Consider the following 18,664-nt stretch of genomic DNA (forward strand, 5'->3'; position numbering starts at 1 on the left):
CTTTTCATTCTCTTCCTTTCTCTCTCCCACTCAGCATGATGCACTACTGCCGCATCAAGATCCAGCACACCGGGGATCTAATTCGTTATCATGCATCCACGCCAGCTATCCAAACCTATGTCTCCGCACGCTCTCCTTCGACACCAGCTCCACCAGGACTACCAATGACCTTGCACGAGTGGCGTAACTGTTAGTCTCTCCCGCACTCGAGCCATCTCCAACTACATCGTCGGCCTCGCCAAGCTCTACGGCAAGAGTAAGAGGCAGCAAGGCGCACTACGTGATTGTGTAGAGCAGCTGTCAAACTTAGTGGACGAGTTGCACGAAACGCTTGCGGAGCTCCAGCATCTCAGATGCATGTCATTCAAGACTTGTAGTTCCCTTTTTGTTAATTTTTAGGGCATAATAAAACCAAAAAACCGAACCACGGTTAACCGGTTGCATCGGTTCGGTTTCAGTTCGATTAAATATAAACCGAATAAATCGATTCAGTCCGAAAAATCACCCCACGGTAAAGTAACGTGGGTTGTTACTTCATACGAAACTTAGAAGGATCATCAATAAGAGTTTAAAGTACTTGTAACCAAACTTAGAAGGTAAAGTAACGAACTAACAGGGCCCCAAACATCAAAGTGAATAATATGAAAAGGAAAATCAGCTTTATTATTCTTTGACGGAAAAGGATTTCTACAATGTTTATTTAATTGACAAATTTGACATCTTAATTCAGAAATGGACATTAACTTAAACAATTTTTTTGATCAGTGGATATTCAGATTTATTAAATCAAAGTCAAAGAAGGTACAACTTAGGGAGAGGCACGAGATGCTACCTCCCCTTTGAAGAGGGGAGATGGAAGAAACCATCAACCCTTTAGTTAAAGAACATAACAAATGAAAAAGAAAATTACATTGAAGCCCAATACAATGAAACCCGAGTAGCCCCTTGTTTAGCAAGATAATCAGCCAAGGCATTAGCCGATCTACCCGGCACTAAACTCTAACTGTCATACCCCTCAATAGCCATTTAACCTTTTTTAAAATATCCTTATAGTTCCGAGTGACAGTACTGGGGGTCATCCAACCATCCTACTACCACCTTGGAGTCTCCTTCAATTATTAAGTTTTGCACTCCAAGTTGATAAGCAATATGTACCCCCTGTGTCGCAGCTAGGAGTTCAGCCCTCACAGAGTCTCCTATTCCCACCGGTCCCAAAAAAAAGGCAATAATGTTGTTGTTCTCATCTCTCAGACGATCCTGGGTTACCCTGACTACTTCCGTCAAAGTTCGGCTTAATAAAACCCTCCATCGGTGGAGTCCAAGTTACTTGGACTCTAGGCTTCGTAGAGGAAGTGAGGGCAATTGCAAACCAATTCCTCATTAAATCCTCAAAGGAATAATCTTCAAAGAGCTTTAAGGATTTCAGCCACAAAATAGTCCTTGTAACAATACACTCTTTGACCTCAAGAATGCTTCTTTCCTTCTCCTGAAAAATTCTGGAATTTCTCTCTTCCCAAATAGTCCAAAGGAGAGCTACTCTTATACACTTCAACATGACTCTCCCTCTTCTTGTGGTCCACACAAAGGTAGAAGGGGAAAACAACAAATTTACCTCAGTTGGCAAGTTCCACCTACACTCAAACAAATCAAATACCCAATTCCAAATGGCTGCAGCAAAAGGACAAGAAATCAATAAGCGGTAACAGTCCTCATTCTGCGCTTTGCACAAAATACACCAGTTAGGAGATAAACCAAAAAAAGGTCTTTTCTTCTGCAGGTTATCCATCGTATTGATTTTACCCAAGTAAACTTCCCAACAAAATACAGCAATTTTTTGGAGAATAGGCCTAGACCAAACTTCCTTAACTGGGAAAGCCCGAGGAGAAGAACTGGAGCAGAGGGAATTAAAGAAAGAAGCACAAGTAAACAGCCCTTTCGGAGTCAAAGTCCAAATCCTCCTATCATGATTTAGTGGGTCCAGGCAAGCAGAATCAAGTAACAATAGGAGCTCAGAAACTGATAAGGATTCCTCATCCCTCAACCCTCTACGGAATCCACAGTCCCAGTTTGTCAACAAAGGGGTATACAAGGGCAAAATAAAGGAAGACACTGATTCTTTTTTATAAAGGGAAATAGAGAAGAGAGAAGGGAACAGATCCTTAAGGGGCAAATTTCCCACCCAAGTGTCTTCCCAAAAAAGAATACGAGTCCCAGAGCAAGCATTGTACCTTACAAAGCGTAGGAACTGTGGGAGGATGCCATGAATTGCCTTCCAAGGTGTTGCAAGAGTTGCCCGTCTACCCCTGCATCCCAACCATTTCCGGAATAGCCATGGATACTTGCCACCACTTCATGCCATAACCTCTCCCTCTCTAAAGGCCACCTCCACAACCACTTACCTAGAAGGGCTATATTCTTGAAAGTGATATCCCTATTCCTAATCCTCCTTCCTCCTTACTTCGACTAGTTATCTCCCATCTAATCAAATGATCCTTCTTCTCTTGCCCCAGCTCCCACAAGAAGTCCCTCATCATTTTCTCTAACCTCTTAGCTTCCCTAGCAGGAATCTTAAAGATAGACATTAACTTAAACAATTCTAGATACAAAATTTTCAATGACTCAAAAGACAAATGAGCAAGATGACTATGCCATAAATAAACCTAACTCAAACTCTATAGCCTCATGACTAGCTTTATTATCCACCACATGGAAACCATCGACTATATTTCCTATACCAATCGTCTCCCCCAAGGTCAAATCCTGTATAACACAAGAAGTAGGGAAAAATGTCACTGAGCAGTTCAAAGAGTTTGTAATGCTACTAATGAAAAACAGGTTTATGGGAAGTTTAGGTATGAAAGAGTAAGGCCAAGTGGGAGGGAAATGGTTCCTTAACCAGCTATGGTGGAGAATGAACCATCAACTAATCTCACCTTATCTCTCCCAGAAAGCAAGTTATAGGACTGAAATAAATGAGACTTACCTGTCATATGATTTGAGGCTCCAGAATCAATGATCCAGTGAGACTCTGAAACATGAGAAGATACATGGAAGGTTGTGACAGAGTTACCTGATGTAGACGCAAAAGATGTGGAGGGAGTAGTGCCAGAATCCATCTGACAAAGTGTCCTACCATAGAGCTCGAGATGGTCACAGAATGAGCTGATAATATCTTCCTTTGGATCATAACTAGAAGGAAGATACTGATTCAAAGTGGAACCTGAAGGCTGATGTTCTTGTGAGGCCATGTTTACTGAATTATGCTTCTTCTAACTCTGTTGACTAGGCTTCTTGTTTTATTCTTAAACTGATTTCTTACTTATTTCTTGAATGTTTAATGAATTATGCTTCTTCTAACTCTGTTGACTAGGCTTCTTGTTTTGTTCTTAAACTGATTTCTCAATTCTTGAACCCACTTAGATTTTCCATGGAAATCCCAACAAGTGTCCCTAGTATGCCTAAACCATTGGCAATGAGTACACCAAAATTTATCTTTGTCATCTAGCCTTTTCAAAGGGTCACCCTTCTTAAAGGAATTTCCACCACTTGCACTTGCACTTCCCCTAACTGCCAAAGCAACAAGCTCCCCCTCTAAACTGTTCATTACAATCCTCCTGCTTTTTTCTGACTGTACTAAGACATCTACCTCCTGCACTTAAGGAAGATCTTTGCTTCCCAAAATCTACACCCTTATATACTCATATATAGGATTCAACCCCAAAAGGAAGGCAAAGACACACTGCTCTGAAACAAAAGGCTTGTAGGCTTTTGCATCATCATCACACTTCCAGTCCATATTCAAAAAATGATTCAGGTCCCTCCAAATGGAGGTCAAATCAAGTAATAGACTGAGAGACTCCTCTCCCCCTATCTACAAGTAGAGGATTCAACTTACAATTGATAGATTTTTGCATAGTGTCTTTGCTTAGAATATGTAGATTTTTCTTGCTCCCAAATTTCATAAACTATCTCTGCCCACATAAAATTTTTCCTCACTTGTGGCAGCATAGAAACCAAGAGCCACAACATCACCATACTGTTTTCTTGGTTCCACTTATCATGTTCTGCACTACCAGTCCTCGGTTCCTTAATTTTTCCATTGATGTACCCTATCTTCCCTCTTGCGGTTATGTAAAGTTTAATCCCTTTGGGCCAATCTAGGTAGTTAAGTCCACCTACATCTAGAGGAACAACAGACATAGGAAAATTCAGATCAAACCCCCCAGTCATTCCACCATGAGTAGCAAACACACCAGAAGTGGCTGCATCCTCAGACGACATGATGTTACTTTTTACCCACACAGGAACCAATAACAGGAGAGATAACAAGCACCCAACTTCTTAATCATACATAAACAGCACCACAATATTGTATTCCCTACAGTCTGCAAATAATTCCAGATTTCAAGGTACTGGAACACTGCTGGAGAAAATGAAGGGTCAAAAACTAGCACAAAACAGATCAGGTTGGGTCTTGATAGGCCCTACAATCATCAAGCCCTTTTTCCCTAGAGAATACAATCATAACGGATGCAGGAATATTCAAAAAAACTTGCTGTTACTGATGGTACAGGTCATTCCAGACCTACAAAAGCACTCACCTGAATGCACAAGGATCATACAATCCACAAAGAAGGTAAAAACACACTTCCAACACCTTCACAGCTTCTTTTACAACTTCTCAGGTTCTATCTTGGCACACAGCCAAGAAAAAAACTTTCGATTCCTTCAGAACCAGTGGATGCTAGTACCTTGCTTTCAGACCACACTCTCGCTCTGATACCATGTTTTCTTGGAGAAATTGAAAAGAGAAAAAAGAAGAAAGGAAGAGAGAAAACAATAGTTTGGGGTCAAAAAATCCAGGCTGGCGGCGCCACCACTTATATTTATATTAGGGCAACCCAACAACTTAAAGTAAGAAGGGTACAAAGACAAAAAAGCCCCTACAGCTTAAGTACAAGTACTGTTAACATGTAATGTCTTCCTCTTTTAAAAATTAAGAAAAAATAGTCTGGACGACCTGATTCTTAGGGTAACTTACCCACTTTTACTCATCTTCTCTTCTCTTTAGTTTTCTCTTCTTCTACCTTCTCTCCCCATCTCCAATCACTCTTCCTCAATCCTAATAAAATCATTTCATTTTGGATGACACCCAAACAAGATCTGGGTAGGGCTGCAACTTGGACGGCTTTGTTAAATTTTGAAGGGGCCCTGTCTGTAACCAAGACTTATCCAGTTATGCCTGAGGTGCACCCCTGGTGTTTTAAAAGCACAGGGGTCAATTTGCACCCGATGCGCACGCCTTTTTGAAGCAAGGTGCATAAATTTAAAAAAAATGCTAAAAAATAAAAAAAAATGTCAGAAAATTCAAAAAATGCAAAAAAAATCAAAAATATTAAACATAATATTAATAAAAAATATAAACTTAAACTTTAAAATAAATGTTTTAAAAAACCTATTATCTAAAATTAAAATACATAAACATAACATGTAAAGCATATTCAGTTGAGAATTTAAAAATAAAATCAAACATATAAAACATTTTCAAGCATGTAAAACCCATAATCTCATTTTTCCTCAATCGCATTACTTCAAGTAGCTAATGTGATGTAAAACATATTACATTCCTGATTCTACGAGCCGCCTTTGTGCCACACCCCTCGAGGCAAGCCCAAACAAGTCCATGTTAGGGTCTTAAATTCTTTGTTCTTGAGATGCAGCCTCAAGAACAAATCAGCTTATAATTGAGCCCAAAAAATAGAATCCCTAAAAACCCCTTGCTTGTGGCTATTTTATTTTTGTTTCCTACTGTACCTCATCTCATGTACTTTTTTCTTTAAATGAGACTCAGTTAACTTTAATAAAAAAACTTATCTGGTGATCATGCTGCAAAAAATCTCTTCTAAAACATGGGTAATGTCTAGGCAAGTAACATGCCATGTATTCCAAGTAAAGAAACTATCGTTTAGTGAAAAAGATAATTCTGGGAACTTTTCATTTTTGATAATAACATAGTACCACAGCGACACACATATAAGACCCCCACTAGAAACCCATCCTTAAGTACAGTAGCAATTCCAATGCTTCGAGAAATAAACAAGGAATGCTCGCATGGCTAACCTGTGTGACTAACTCATGGATAGTTCTCTTGCTGAGAATTTTACTACAGATTTCACCAGCATCTGCATTAGATGTTGTATTGTGTGAGCCTGACTGGACTGTGGTAGGCATTATTGCAAGAGAGGGCGATTTTTGGCTTCCTGAGCCCTGACCCCGTGTAACCTGCTGTTGATGAAGCGCAGACTGTGCAACCCTTGGTGCTGGATATTGCTGTCCATAATGATCTTGTGATTGATGTGGCTGTGACGGCTGTTGCTGTTGCTGAGGAGATGGGATCTGCTGCTGATGGGAAGCTGTTGGCAAGGGATGATGTTGCTGAGGAATATGTGATCTTTGCTGCAAAGACTGTGGCTTCATCTGTGGCCTATATGAAGTGGATGGTAAGGACGGTGGATGCATTTGTTTCCCTTGCGAACCACCTGACATCCATGGTTGTGTATGGGTTTGCAAATTTTGTGGTGTCCCAGGTGATTGGGAGCCAGGAGAACCCATTGATGGGACTCTTAGTAGACTATGGGATTGAAACTTCTGCCAAAATAAAAACTCAAAGGTCAAAACAAACTTGAGAACAAAGAACTCAATTATCTCAATCTGAAACTTCCAGTATTAAATTATGCTATCAACTTGAAAGTACGTAGCAAATAATCCACCAAAAATTATCAGCAAACAGGCAGGCAGAATCTTGTAACATCATATTCAACAGGGCTTCCAATTTGCCATGTATTTGAATGCCTTAGAAACCTAACTCACTCAGTCCAATTTGACTAAACCAAGAAGTCAATGAAAAGTTTTTGCATCATGAGATCTTCACTAAGCCTGATAATCCAGGGTAAAGCTTTCAGCGAATGACATAGCAACAAACCATGACAAATGAATGAGATTAAATGGGTTACCACATGACCAAATGGGTAAACTTGCAAGCTGACCAAACGTACCTTATTATAGAATGAGAGCAAACGAACATCAGGAACTCAATGGACAAGTTCTAACTTCTAACTTCTTAAACAAAGGCTTCACAGGAGAAAGCTTAAAGCCTTGTGGTGCAACATTGCTTACTCCAAAGTAAATGGCACTTCAAAAATGCTTTGTGGATAGTTTTGTCATTAGACCTGTTCATGGACCAGATAGCCGAATGGGCTGGCTCAGCCTGTTATTTTTCAGGCTTGGACGAAACTTCAGGTCAGCTGTTACATATAATAAAAACATACACTAATTATAGCTAATAATTATATATAATATATATTAATTTATTAAATTATATTCAAATACTAATTTACTATTCAGGAAATATGATTAGTTTATTAATTTATTAGATTATTACCAAATTAATACAATATTAACTTATTAAATTACATCATAAATAGGACATTTTATGTGCGGACCGAACTTCGGGCTTGGGCTCGGGCCTGGACATTTTCTGTTGATAAAGAGGCAAAACAGGGCCCATGAACAGATCTATTTGCCATAAACAAAATCATTGTGAAATATTTGTTTCCCATACTGAGGCTTGATATCATTGCTTTAGCAGATGCTAATTTTTTTTCTAAAATAAAATTGACCTCAATGACTAATATCAGACACTTCATCCTTGAAATTAATGGAAGACAGCCTTGAAAATAAAGGAAGGGCTTGACAAATGGCTTCTAATGGCATTTGGATCGTTTAATATGCTGAAAACCTTTTGTGAGTACTGAGTAATGACAAATACTTCAGCCATTCTTGGGAAGTTCCTAATATATAGTACAACAATTCTCCAAATTGATATAGAACTTTTTCTTGATGTTCTAAAAATCATAGAGTTGAACCAAATCGTATTTATATCGTAAATTATGAGATTATTTCTATTTTTCACAAATGTATCAAAAAAATAAGTATAGATTAATAGATATATTAAAAGGATAATACATATGGTACCCTTTTTTTATCAATTGATTTTACCCTATTTTTTAGTCTAAAACAGTAGAATTTACCACTTGTACAATAGAAGCCCAAGATGATATAATCAAGTTTAACTTGAAAGTCAATTAATCCACATATAATGGCTCTCTAACCTACATATGAAGGAAAATAAATTCTATCAGGTATTAAATAATGTAAAGAAATTATTTTCTAGTAAGGGCTTTAAAACAAGCCTCCCTTGACAAAACAAGATATAAATAAAAAGGGTAAATTACAAAGACTGTCTGGGGTCAGTGACAATTGCCTCCCTGAACTTTCACTTTGTGAGAAAAACCCCTGGCCATTAAGTCAGGTGATGGAATGCATTAAATTACCAAAATACCCACATGAACTTTCTTTATTTCCTTTTTTATGGGAAATGGTAACTTTAATAGTAATAGTTGGAGGTTACAACTGTCACCATCCAAAGACCGGATAGAGAGCCCTTTGATGAAAACAGACTTACAAGTAAAGAAAAATGCAAGGAAGCTTTAGTTGAAACAATAACATTGAGGGTGGCACATTGGGTAAAAAGCTTAAAGCTGTTTTCAGATTTTAAAGTTGAAGACTTTTTCAGGGTTTGGGAACTTATTGCTGCTTCATCATCTAGGAGGCGACAGGTGTGTAAGACTCGGTCCCCTCCAACAGAGGGTTGGAAGAAGCTGAACTTTGATGGGAGTTGTGTGGGGAACCCAGGCCCCTCAGGTATTGGGGAGGGGGGGTTTAGAAATGAAAAATGTTCCATTATTGCTCTGTTCTCCAGTCCTATGGAGGAGGGTGATGTGGCTACGGCAGAGCTTCTAACTGCGGTATATGGGGTTGAGAAGGCCAAAGAGTTGGGGATTAATAGACTGATCGAGGGAGACTCAAAAACTGTGATTAAATGGTTGCAGAGAGGGGAAGAAGTGACCTGGCAGCTGAAGAATGATTTTAGAAGGTTCAAATGGATGTCAAGGAATATGTCAATTCAGGTGGGTTGGGTTAGGAGATAGGCCAACAGTTTGGCTGATAGCTTAGCAAAGCAAGGGGTTCAAAGAATAGATATGTTTTGGGCACATTTGTAATTTTGTCCTAGGTCAGCTTCTATGCTGATTCTTTGCAACTTCTTGTTGTATCCTAAAGCATCTTAATTAATGAAAATTTTCAGAGTTATTGATCAAAAAAAAACTCCTGCCTATTAACTCCTTGCTTAGTAGCTAAAGCATCAGCCATTCCATTTGCTGATCTTCTTGCCCATTTAAATTGCACCCCAATCTCCCTTGCTAAGCTCAAGATTTCTCTTTGTTGTCTGAAAAGCCATGTGCCCAAGCTTCTTGCTTGCATCCAGCCTATTACCAGTTTGGAATCTCCTTCCACTTCTAATTGTTGCATTACCCATTGCTTTTCTAGTCTGAGACATTGGAGTAAGGAGAAAACTTCTACCCTTAAGGAGTCACCCAAAAATAAGGCGAAAACTTCTACAGTTCTACCCTTGAGGAGTCTCCCAAAAATAAGGTGAAAACTTCCTTTTACTCGCCCTCTTCTCTTGAACCCTAATTGTCCCAAAAATAACTCCATTTTCTCCAAACAAAACCAGTTAAACTAACAAGAATCATTTCACTGACATAGAAAAACAAGTTTCTTTAAATTCTTCTTTCATTTCACTGACATGAATGTTTCTCTTCATCTTAAAATATAAAAATTATCCACTCCTTTCTCCAATAAATCAAGAAAAACCAAACAAAACCTTAAAGCAAGAAAATACTGAGTTGGAGTGTTAGGAAGTGCTCGGAAAAGAGCAATGATCAAAGAGGTAATAAAGAGGAATGACCCAAACATTGTACTAATGCAGGAATCCAAGAGAATGGAGTTTAATAATAGATGGGCAAGGAGTATTTAGAAAGCCAGGGGGATTAGCTGGGTGGCTGCTCCCTCTCGGGGTGCTTCAAGGGGGAACAGTGACAATGTGGAAGAGGGATGTGGTGGATGGTTTTGAAAAACAGATTGGAAAATACTCAATCTCAAAGAAGTTTAAGCAATAAGAGGATGATTTTGTGTGGATGCTCACAAATGTTTATGGACCAAATGATTACACAGAAAGAAAGGAATTGTGGGAGGAACTGGCAGATATTAGAGGATGGGCCTTGGTGCGTAGGTGGGGACTTTTATGTGATTAGATTCACGGAAGAGACCAATAATGTTAATCAAAGGGTGACAACTAGTATGAGGAAGTTTAACCAGTTTGTGGATGCCTTTGAACTCAAAGAGTTACCTTTAGCCCATAAGATTCACTTGGTCAAATCTCCAATCGAGTCCCATCTGCTCCAAATTTGATAGGTTTTTGTTCTCTTTGGATTGGGAAGAACACTAGGGAAAATTAGATTCTAGGGCTCTTACCAGATTAACCTCTGACCATTGGCCTATAGTGATTTGCGAGGAGAAAAGGAGTGGTGGACCTGCCCCCTTTAGGTTTGAAAATATGTGGTTGCTTCACCTTGGGTTTACTAAAAGAGTAAGGAAGTGGTGGAATGAGTTTAACCCAATGGTGGAATGGGAAGGGATGAGGTTCCATAAGAAGCTACAATTTATGAAAGCAAAGATCAAGGAGTGGAATCAATTAGAGTTTGGAAGGCTAAAAAAAAAGAAAGAGAACATTGATGGACCAAATTGAGAGCCCTGACTTGAAAGAAGAAAGGGGAGATTTTGGAGAGGCAAACAAGGAACAAAGAAGAGGTTTGAGAAGTCATCTTGAGGTAAGCCTACACAAGGAGGAAATTAGCTAGAGGCAAAAATCTCGATGTAAATGGCTGCAAGAGGGAGATAGGAATACCAGCTTCTTTCACTCTTTGGCAAATGGGAGGAGAAGGAGAAATTTTATCTCCAAACTGGAAGTGGATGGAGTTGAGTTAACACAACAAGATGAGATTGAGGAGCATTTGTGAGACACTTTAAATCCATTCTAAGAAGGCCTGTAAGTAAGGGGGTGTGGTTAGAAGGATTGGACTGGCCAAAAGTAGGGTTTGATAACGGGAGAAGGTTGGAAAGAAGGTTTGAGTTGGAAGAGATTAAGGAGGCTATTTTCTCTATGGATAGAACAAAAGCTCCAGGTGCGGATGATTTCACAATGGCTTTCTACCAAGACTGTTGGGATACGATGAAAGGTGACCTTCTGTTGGTGTTTGAGGAATTTCATAGGAGAGGAGTGATTAACCTAGGTGTAAATTCCACCTTTTTAGCTTTGGTCCCAAAAAAGAAAGATGCATTGCATCCAAAAGACTTCAGGCCAACCACTCTGGTAAATAGATTGTATAAGATCCTTGAAAAGGTGTTGCCTCTGAGACTGAAGGAAGTATTGCTAGCTATCATTACACCAAATCAAGGAGCCTTTGTGAGTGGAAGACAAATTACAGATCAAATTCTAATTGCTAATGAGAGTGTGGAAAATTTCAAAAAGGATAGAAAGGAGTAGCATGTAAGTTGGATCTAGAAATGGCTTATCACTTGGTGGACTAGGATTTTTTGGGAAAAGTTATGACCAAATTTGGATTTGGGACTAGATGGTGCAAATGGATTATGGCATGTGTTTGGAATTGTCATTATTCTGTACTAGTGAATAGGACTGTGGTTGACTTCTTTCCAACCATTAGGGGTAAGACAAAGAGACCCCCTGTCTCCCTTCTTGTTCACACTGATTGCTGATGTTCTAGGGAGATTGATTCACAGAGCAGATTCTAGGGGTCTTGTTAGAGGTTGGAGAGTTGGAAGGGAGGAAACCCCCCTCACCCATCTACAGTTTGTAGATGATACGATTTTGTTCTGTGAAGGGGGAAATGTGAGGTATATAAGGAACATGAAATTGGTGATACAACTCTTTGAACAAATGTCAAACTTGAAGGTGAATTTTGAGAAAAGTTGTGTAGTGGGTGTGAATTTAGAGGAGGGAGAGATCAGAGAGAATGCAGAAGTGCTAGGGTGTGAAGTCTCAGAGTGGCCTTTGAATTATCTGGGGTTGCCATTGGGTGACGATCCAAAGAGAAAGAGTTTCTGGAATCCGGTGGTGGAAAGATTTGAAAAGAGACTTGTCTCTTGGAAAAGGAATTACCTTTCTCCGGGAGAGAGGATGACACCAATTAATGCCACACTAACAAATTTACCTATTTATTTCCTTTCAGTGTTCAAAATCCCAGTAAAGGTTTCTAACAGATTGGAAAATATGATGAGAGATTTCCTTTGGGATCCGGGAGAAGAGAAGAGGGACAATAAAGTAAGCTGGGAGGTGGTGACCAGGAGTAAAAACAGTGGTGGTTTGGCACTCGAGAACATTAGAAAAAGGAATTTGGCCCTTCTGGGGAAATGGTTGTGGAGATACTCACTAGAGAAGGAGAAATTATGGGCCATGATAGTGGAAAGCATACATGGGCTGAAGCTGAATGGATTGGATGCTGGAATCCGAGCTAGGACTACAAGCGCTTCACCTTAAAAAGCCATCCATGAGTTGTTACCAGTTTTTTCCCCTCTTATCAGGTATGACTTGAATTTAGGTAATTCCATAAAATTTAGGGAACAAACTTGGGTGGGGGATGCCCCTCTAAAGGACCAATTTCCTTCTTTGTATGCCCTCTCTGACTTTAAAAATGAGTCAGTTTCCTCTTTCATTACTACTCCTCCATCTCTGGTTTGGGTGGAAATTGGACTTGAGAAGGGCTGTGAGAGACTCAGACCTTGACAGCATTTCAAATCTCCTTCAACTTCTTGACAATATTTTCTTAGACCCTGCTAAGGTGGACTCTAGAATCTGGACGTCCACCACCACTGGTTCTTTCTCCTGTGCATAGTTTTCAAGGTGCCAGGGCGAGGCTGGATGACTGGGGAGTGCCTTGTCGCCTAGGCGATGGATTTTTTTATGTTAAAAACATAGATCCTAGGGTAGTTAGTTCCCTAGGTACCATAACCATATTTCTTTAATAATTATTCATGATTTTCATAAGAAAAGTATAAATTTCATGTTAAAGTATAGAAAATCAACATATTCATGAGAAGAAAAGAAGGAAAATAAAATTCAAAAAATATAGGGGCTGAACCGTTATTTTTGTTATAGGAAAAGAAGAAAATAAAAAGTATTGGTAGTAGTAGTAGTAGTAGTAGTGGTAGAAGAAGAAGAAGAAGTAGTAGTGGTAGAAGAAGAATATATGGAAGAGGAAAATGGGCTGATTAGATAAAATTTCAAGTTCTTCCTTAGTTATTGGTTCAGGTTTTTAGGTCTTTGAGGGTTCAATACAGCATTTAGCAATGTTTGTGTTGATTAAACCCTAATAAATAAGAAAATATTAAAAAGAAATTAGTATATAAACACACAAAATGATTATTTTAGTTTAATAATGTATTTTATAATTATAATCTCAAAAAAGGATGAATAAAAAAGTATTTTATAGTAGGAAGTAGAAAACTGCTTGGCAATTAGGTGAGGCAAGCTTCAAAGGGCGCCTTGTTGCCTAAGTGTCTCGCCTTGACAGCTATGCTCCCGTGCCTCTTTCCGCAAAGTTTTAAACCAGCCCACCAGTCCTATAGCCCTTCATTTTCTTGTTAATGAGGTTTGGTGCAGACCAATTCCTCCTAGGGTTGGCAGTTTTTGCTAGGAAGCCTTTCTGGAAAGAATCAACACTGGTGATTTGCTCCAAAAGAAGAGACCCAATACTTGTTTGTCCCCTCACTGGTGTGTTCTTTGTAAAGCTGACAGGGAGACTGTTTTTCATCTCTGGTGTCTTGCCAATTTGCAAAGTCTATTTGAGAGTGGACTTTCTCCCTCTTTGGGTGTAGTTGGAACCCTCCATCAAATTTGCAAAATTTGTTCACTTCTTTTTTCAGGTGGCATATGAAAAGGGGAAGGACTATGTGGAGAAGACTGAGCACTACGGTATGCTGGCCCATATGGGAAGAAAGAAACTCTAGGATGTTCTTTGAAATAGAGAGAGGTACTGAAGAACTGAGGGCTCTGATCCTTATAAGGGTCATACAGTGGATGAAATCCCTAGAGCTATTTAAAGATTATACAGTGGATGACATGTTGAGGAAGTGAGGTGAGATTACTAACTGTACCCAGACCAAAACAGTGATGAGTGTGTCTTGGACCCCCCCACCTGTAGGTTTCATAAAACTAAACACTGATGGAAGTTGTAAAGGGAATCCTGGACAATCAAGGATTGGGGGTGGATGAAATCCCTAGAGCTATTTAAAGATTATACAGTGGATGACATGTTGAGGAAGTGAGGTGAGATTACTAACTGTACCCAGACCAAAACAGTGATGAGTGTGTCTTGGACCCCCCCACCTGTAGGTTTCATAAAACTAAACACTGATGGAAGTTGTAAAGGGAATCCTGGACAATCAAGGATTGGGGGTGTTTTCAGGGATGATAATGGGGTTGGTTTAGCCATGTTTTCAGGCCCAATTGGAGTGGGTGACTCTCTTAGAGCCGAGATCCATGCAATCATGGAAGGAATCCAAAAAGCTAGGGAGATGAATATCAGCAAACTCATAATTGAAGGGGATTCGAAGGTGGTGGTAGGATGGTTGAATAAAGACAACAGTGACTTATGGAATTACAGCAATGTGAGTAGGAAATTTAGATGGCTGGTTCGAGAAATGGAAGTTAAAATCAACTGGGTAAAAAGATCAGCTAATTCTTTTGCTAATGGGCTAGTTAAACAAGGGGTGGAGAGGGAGTCAATGTTTTGGGCACGGTTGTAATTTTACTTTTCTTTTTCCCCTTCTCTTTCTCTTTTTTTCTCTTTTTCCTTTCTTGGGGCTCAAATTGTAATTGGAAGATAAGAAAGTTTGTCTTCCTCTTTGTAATTATCGTTGAGATTATCTAATGAATTGTGTTATTGATAAAAAAAAAAAAAATCTACAAGAATCTCTAGGAGCAACCAAGAGGACTTCAATATTATATTTAGAAAACTAATTGAATCATAAATCATTCAAATAAATAAGAAAAGGGTAGTTTAGGGATTTAAAAAAATAAATAGTTGAATTAGAATCTTCTTCAGTGCTTTAAAAGTGCAAGAGCCATTTTGCGCCTGAGCACAAGGTGCAAGCCTTTTTGAAGTAAGGCGCAAAATAGCAAAAAAAAATCTAAAAAATCAAAAGAAGTGCCAAAAATTCACAAAAATGCAAAATATTAAACACATTATTAGTTCAAAATATAAACTTAAATTTTAAAATAATGCTTTAACAAAACCTATTATCTCAAATTAAAATATATAAACATAACACATAAAACATATTTAAAATAAAAATTTAAAAATAAAATCAAGCATAACATATAAAACATATTCAACCATGTAAACTCTTAACCTCTTTATTTTTTTTCCCAATTGCATTACTTCAAATAGCTAATGTGATGTTAAACATTATGCATTCTTGATTCTATGAGCCACCTTTGTACCAAGCCCCTCAAGGGGCCCAGCTGCTAAACACAAAAAAAAAGCACTGATTTTCAAAAAGGCTCATGCCTAGGCTGAAGTGCAAGGTGCACCAAGTGTGCACCTTGGTGCACCTTTTGAAAATGCTACACTTGGGACATAAGCGAGGCACATACCCTAAAATGCACCTAACCTCGGTGTTTTAAAAGAACAAGGTGCAAAATATGCGCCAGGCCCATTTGCGCCTGAGGCACAAGGCACAAGGCGAGGTGCGCGCCTTTTTAAGCAAGGCACAAAATTAGAAAAAAAAAGGTAAAAAATAAAAAAAATGTCAGAAAATTCTAAAAAAAAACAAAAAAATATTAAACATAATTTTAATAAAAAATATAAACTTAAATTTTAAAATAAATGTTTTAAAAAACCTATTATCTAAAATTAAACTACATAAACATAACATGTAAAGCGTATTCAAATGAAAATTTAAAAATAAAAGCAAACATATAAAGCATTTTCAACAATGTAAAACCCACTATCTCTTTTTTCCTTTAATTGCATTGCTTCAAGTAGCTAATGTGATGTAAAACATATTGCATTCTTAATTCTATAAGTTGCCTTTGTACCACGCCCCTCGAGGCAAGCCCGAACAAGTCTATGTTATGGTTTGAAATTCTTATTTCTCACATAAAAAATAATTATTTTATAACTTTCATTGCCATTTAAGAGGATATTTTATTGCAATGAATGAATGGACAATATTAGCAAATAGGGGGTTCTAAATATCGTCTTAAAAAGCAATGAAAGTTATAAAATCATTATTTTTTATGTGAGAAATAAGAATTTCAGACCCTAACATAGACTTGTTCGGGCTTGCCTCAAGGGGCGTGGTTGGGGGTCCGGGGGCAAAGCCCCTGGCCCAACCGTTAGACTCAAAAAAATGCAAAAAGCGCAAAATTTTAAAAAGGCACACGCCTAGGCTGAGGTGCAAAGCGCATCAAACGCACACCTAGGCACACCAAGCGTGCGCCTTTTGAAAGGGGTGCACCCAGGACTTGGGCAAGGCACATACCCCAAAATGTGTCTCGCCTATGCACCTAGGTGCGCATTTTAAATCATTGCCTCAACTGTGCACCTAGGCATGCCTAAAGGCACGCCTTTTAAATCACTAATCTTCTTAGAAGTTAACTGACGGAACTCCAATGGAGAGGGGTATTTGTTGCAAAGTTAAAGTTCAAGGGGGTCTTTGTCGCAAATGAAAGTTCAGGGGGTAATTGTCATTGACCCCATAGTGCAAAGGCGGTCTTTGTAAATTACCCAATAGAAAATGACAAAGCAAAGAACTAATTCTCGATTGAATTGATTTTAATTCCAATCAATCGTGGGAATCATATAAGTTGTAAGATTTATTAATCAAATCATAGAATTCATAAAACTCATAAGATTTTTGCAAAACAAAAAAAAAAAAAGATATAGACATAAGATTCAAACCAAAACACTTGGGATTCATGATTCAAATCTTGAATCGTATCACAAATTGTATGATTTTGGCAACATTATTGCTCCTAGTCCCATAGATATTAGAAAACCAGACAAATATGATTACAAGTCTTTTGTTTTTTCAGTTCCCTACTGAAGGCATACATGTTGATAAGAAGATTAAGATCACTATTGAATAGCCAGTTCCACGATCTTTTGACGACATTCAAAGCTTTCATGGACTAGCCACCTTTTATAGGTTGTTTATCAAGAATTTCAACACCTTGAATGTGCTTGTAACAAACAGAATAAAGAAAGTGAAATTCAAATGGATACTTAAAGTTGAGAAGAGCTTCCATCTCATGAAGAAATGGCTTATTGAGGCTTCAGCTTTCTCTATGCTCGCTTTTGACAATTTTTTTTAAGCTAGATTGTATTACCTAGCATGTTGGAATAGGAGCTATCTTGAGCCAAGGTAAGCTCCCTGCCAATTATTCAATGAGAAGTTAAATGAACAATGACATTTGAGGCATTATCTTTTTTATTGATAACTATATTCTTTATCAGTTGTGAAGAAAGAGTATAATGTACAAGACAAGTAGATTTTTTAGGCTGGCATTTCACCACCTAAGCCTTCTCCTCTACATTGTTATTTACAAATATCTTTCAAATGTTACCCCCCCCAATACATTTTTTCTTTGTTTGGCAAGTGAGTCTGCCATACTGTTTGTTGATCTATGTACCCACATGAATGAAATTACCCCATCCCTTGTTATTTGCTTGATTTATCTCATTGTAGGTTCCGATGCCATGTTCCTTGGTTTTCATCTTGTAGCCAGCTAATTACCATCACTGATTCTCTTTCCACCACTATATTCCTCATATTCAGCCTTCTCATCTTCAACCCATACAAAACAGCTTGCAACTCAGATCTTGTGGAATCCTCCACACAAATAGGTCCAGAAAATAATGCTAATGCATCCATCAAAGTTTAATGTTATCTGATTTAGGGCTGGGTAGTCCACTCTCTCATAATGATAGTCCTAGTAGAAAACGAGTTAGCCAAAATCCACCAGCCTTTAAGAATATCATCCCTTGAAAAAGGTCCAAAGATATCCAAGGTTTTGACCCAATGCACCACTTTGAAGGAGATTATTTCTATCATTGATTCTTGGGAAAGAATATTCTCTTTGAAATTCTTGAATTTCTTTCTTCCCAAATGGTCCAAAGGATGGTCACCCTTGTACATCTCCACAAAATCTTTCCCCTTTTATGGATGAGATAAAAAAAGAATAATGAAAAAATACTGCTCACATTATTAGGTGGAGACTACCTACAAGCTACAAACCAATCCCAAATATTAGAGGTAAAAGGACAAGAAGTTAGCAGAGGAATGTAGTTTCCCTGCTTACATCACGCAGGAAACTTTTATGAGGAGAGAGGCACCAATTAGGCTTTCTTTTTTGCACATTATCACAAGTGTTGATTTTTAGGTGGAATACCTCCCAACAAAATGCCCAAATTTTGGGCAGCACTAGTCCAAACCAAATAGACCTAACAGGAAAGCCAACATGGTGGGGGTCAAAAAGTTCCAAGAAAAAAAATGCACAGGAAAAGTACTAGAAGGAAGCCAAATTTGTTATGTTTAAACCATCTCACTATCACCTGGGAATCACCTTCCACTACCAAATTCCACAAGTTGAGAGATCTCCCCAGCCTTAACCCGTGCAGTA

General features: G+C 38.4%; 1 protein-coding gene across 8 annotated transcripts in view; it reads right to left on the reverse strand.

Annotated features, from left to right (window-relative positions):
* TAF12 (TBP-associated factor 12) overlaps positions 1 to 18,664 on the reverse strand; it is a 41,210-nt gene that overhangs the window by 19,916 nt on the left and 2,630 nt on the right. For all 8 annotated transcript variants that reach the window (XM_088972606.1, XM_088972610.1, XM_088972608.1 and 5 more), the window contains exon 3: positions 6,121 to 6,648. In XM_088972606.1, coding sequence (XP_088828732.1) covers positions 6,121 to 6,648 — 528 coding nt within the window. The remainder of the gene's footprint in view (positions 1 to 6,120; positions 6,649 to 18,664) is intronic.

This window comes from Nelumbo lutea, chromosome 2, assembly GCF_056320005.1.
Source record: "Nelumbo lutea isolate HS-2025 chromosome 2, American lotus-T2T, whole genome shotgun sequence".
Classification (NCBI taxonomy): Eukaryota; Viridiplantae; Streptophyta; class Magnoliopsida; order Proteales; family Nelumbonaceae; genus Nelumbo; species Nelumbo lutea.